A 2716-nucleotide genomic window follows, 5' to 3' on the forward strand; every position below is an offset into this window, starting at 1 on the left:
AAAGCAACATAAAGTTGACCGTGGGAAAAAACAGGCTCTCATAAATAAATTCCAATAAAATCTAGCGTCTGACCTTGAGCTTTATTTATAGTCATAGCAAAACATATATTCTAATAGGGAATTGTGTTCTTTTGAAAGGAATAGGTATTTTTCATCTTGTGAAGATAACAACGGTATTCTCGGGATAAATACATGTGTGTTTTTTAAATCCCACTTGCAATTTTAGCACTTATAATATTCCTTCAAAATTACAACATACAAGTCATGTACCATTACATAAGCCTTCGCACGGATTTAAATTTTGCAATAACATAACAGGACAATTTTTTTTCAAAGTTAATTTATATGGGGGGTAAACCAGCAGGGTGTAAGCTATGCAAAAAATCTTCATATTGACTTTGATCATTTGTTTTAGTAGTTTCATCAAATGCAACATATGTCCTAGAATCACCCAATAATTGAGTTATGAGCATATCATTTATTTCATCAACAAAGTTATTTTTTGTTGTCATAATAACACGAGAAGATGTAGAAGACATATTACAAGGAGATGCATAAAAACCTGGATAAGTTACTCTAAATAAAAGATTCAACAATTCTTTTTCACTAATAAAAGGAACAATGAAACAATTATGGATTTCAATCTTACCTTGCCAATTTGTTTTTTCTTTTTCGCTCCCTTTTTTCATCAAATATTCACAAAAAGCAGGATCTGTTCTCGCTCGCATATTTACTGATAATCGCAATTTTTCGAGTTGATTCCAAATGTCAGAACATAGCAAGCTTTCTTGTATGAATTCCTCTTTTTTTCCACTACGAACAACTGGAAGAGTTTGCCTGAAATCACCACCAAGAACAACAACTTTCCCACCAAATAGTATCTTCGTATCCATTAGATCTTTCAATAGTAAATCAAAAGCCTCTATCAATTCTTTTTGGCCATTGATACTTCATCCCATACGATTAATTTGGCATCTTGTATCAATAATGCAAGCTAACTTTGTTTATAATATTACATGAGACACCATAGGTTGTTGTTGCTAAAGCTACAAATCCTTTTGATTGTATAGCAGCAAGTAATGCACGATACAAAAAAGTTTTTCCTTTTCCTCCGGACCATCTATAAAAAAAGCTCCAGGTTTATTTTTAAATATTCTATCAAGAATTATATTATATGCTTTTCGTTGTACATTGTTCAATTTTGCTTCCAATAACAAATCTTCTTCTCTAACAATTATATTTCTCTCAAAATGAGAATCTTGAGTTGTCACGACCCAAACCTCGAACTCGGTCGTGATGGCGCCTCTTGTAAAGACAAGGCCAGCCAGTTAAATCCAATTCACTTTTAAAAATAGTTAACCAACATAAAAATAGTCTAACCATGATTTAAATATACTAACAGCGGAAAAATATCAATAAAAGGCGGAAATACAACCCGACACAGCCCTAAACGGGGTATCACAAGTCATGAGCGTCTATATGCCATAATACAAGTCTGCTAAATCCATAAACTAGTACAAATGTTTTAAGGGAAATAGAAATGATAAAAGAGTAGAGGTACGGGGCTGCGGACGTCAACATCTACCTCGTAGTCTCCGAACGCTTGCCTGATACTAGAGGGATCAGCACTCGGGAGCGGAACCAGCTACGCCTGAATCTGCACACAGGGTACAGGGAGTAAAGTGAGTACTCCAACCCAGTGAGTAACAAATGTAAATAACGTCTGAAAGTAAGAAAACACGTAAGGCACAAATCATTTTATAATGAAGTAGTAAAGACCATTTAAAATCAGTAAAACCAGTAAAACCAGTAAAGGTCAAGTAAATCCTCTTTCAACCAGTAACCAGGTAATTGACAGATAATTAAGATAAAGTAAACAAATCGAAGTTTGCCCCTCGGGTACAATATCAACAAATTCACCCCTCGGGAAACATCTCAGATCAGTACAAGCCCCTCGGGCTCAATCTCACATCACAATGGGTACCCGCGCTCACTGGGGGTGTGCAGACTCTTGGAGGGGCCCCTTACGGCTCAAGCGCAATAACAAGCCATCTCGTGGCATCAAACTAGGCCATCGGCCTCATATTAATCAAACCACCTCGTGGCGTACATGTCTCAGGCCTTCGGCCTCAAATCAGTATTAGTGTTTCCTCACAACATAGGCCCTCGCCTTACTCAGTCAAAATACTCACAAGCCCCTCGGGTAGTAGTAAAATAGTGTTTCTCAGCCCAAACATCATTTGAAATATCATTTAAGTCTTAAAACTACGTAAAAATGGTTGAGTAGTAAAACAGTAGAAATTAACATGACTGAGTTCAAGTAATGAATCAAAATAGTGAGGAAATAATAATAAAAATCCCCGAAGGATTCAAATAGTTGGCACGAAGCCCAAATATGGCATTCAGCCCAAATAATGATGATAACAAATAGTTTTCAGTCAAATACGCAGTAAAAATCATCAACCGGGATGGACGCAGTCACAATCCCCTATAGTGCATGACCCCACGCCCGTCTTCAAGCGTGTGTCTCACCTCAACATAGCACTATGATGTGCAATCCGGGGTTTCAACCCCTCAGAACATCATTTACAATTATTACTCACCTCGAACCGGCTAAATCTCTAGCTCGCGACGCCTTTGCCCCTCGAATCGGCCTCCACGCGCGTCGAATCTATCCAAAATCAGAACGAGGACGTTAAAAGATGCTAAGGGAACG

General features: G+C 37.5%; 1 protein-coding gene across 1 annotated transcript; it reads right to left on the minus strand.

The window, feature by feature from the left end:
* Positions 1-341: 341 nt before the first annotated feature.
* Positions 342-893, minus strand: LOC138881575 (uncharacterized). Its single transcript, XM_070161811.1, has 2 exons — positions 650-893; positions 342-562 (listed from the first exon to the last, which is right to left on the minus strand). Exons 1-2 carry the CDS (start codon positions 891-893, stop codon positions 342-344), a joined length of 465 nt encoding a protein of 154 aa, XP_070017912.1.
* Between the last annotated feature and the right edge of the window lie 1823 nt (positions 894-2716).

This window comes from Nicotiana sylvestris, chromosome 11 (genome assembly GCF_000393655.2).
Source record: "Nicotiana sylvestris chromosome 11, ASM39365v2, whole genome shotgun sequence".
Taxonomy (NCBI): Eukaryota; Viridiplantae; Streptophyta; class Magnoliopsida; order Solanales; family Solanaceae; genus Nicotiana; species Nicotiana sylvestris.

Excerpts from the sequence above, each read along its gene's own strand:
- LOC138881575 (XM_070161811.1), bottom strand. The coding sequence starts at position 893 with ATGGATACGAAGATACTATTTGGTGGGAAAGTTGTTGTTCTTGGTGGT. Across the intron at positions 563-649 it reads AGAAAAAACAAATTGGCAAG|GTTTTTATGCATCTCCTTGT; the intron begins GTAAGATTGAAA and ends TAACTTATCCAG.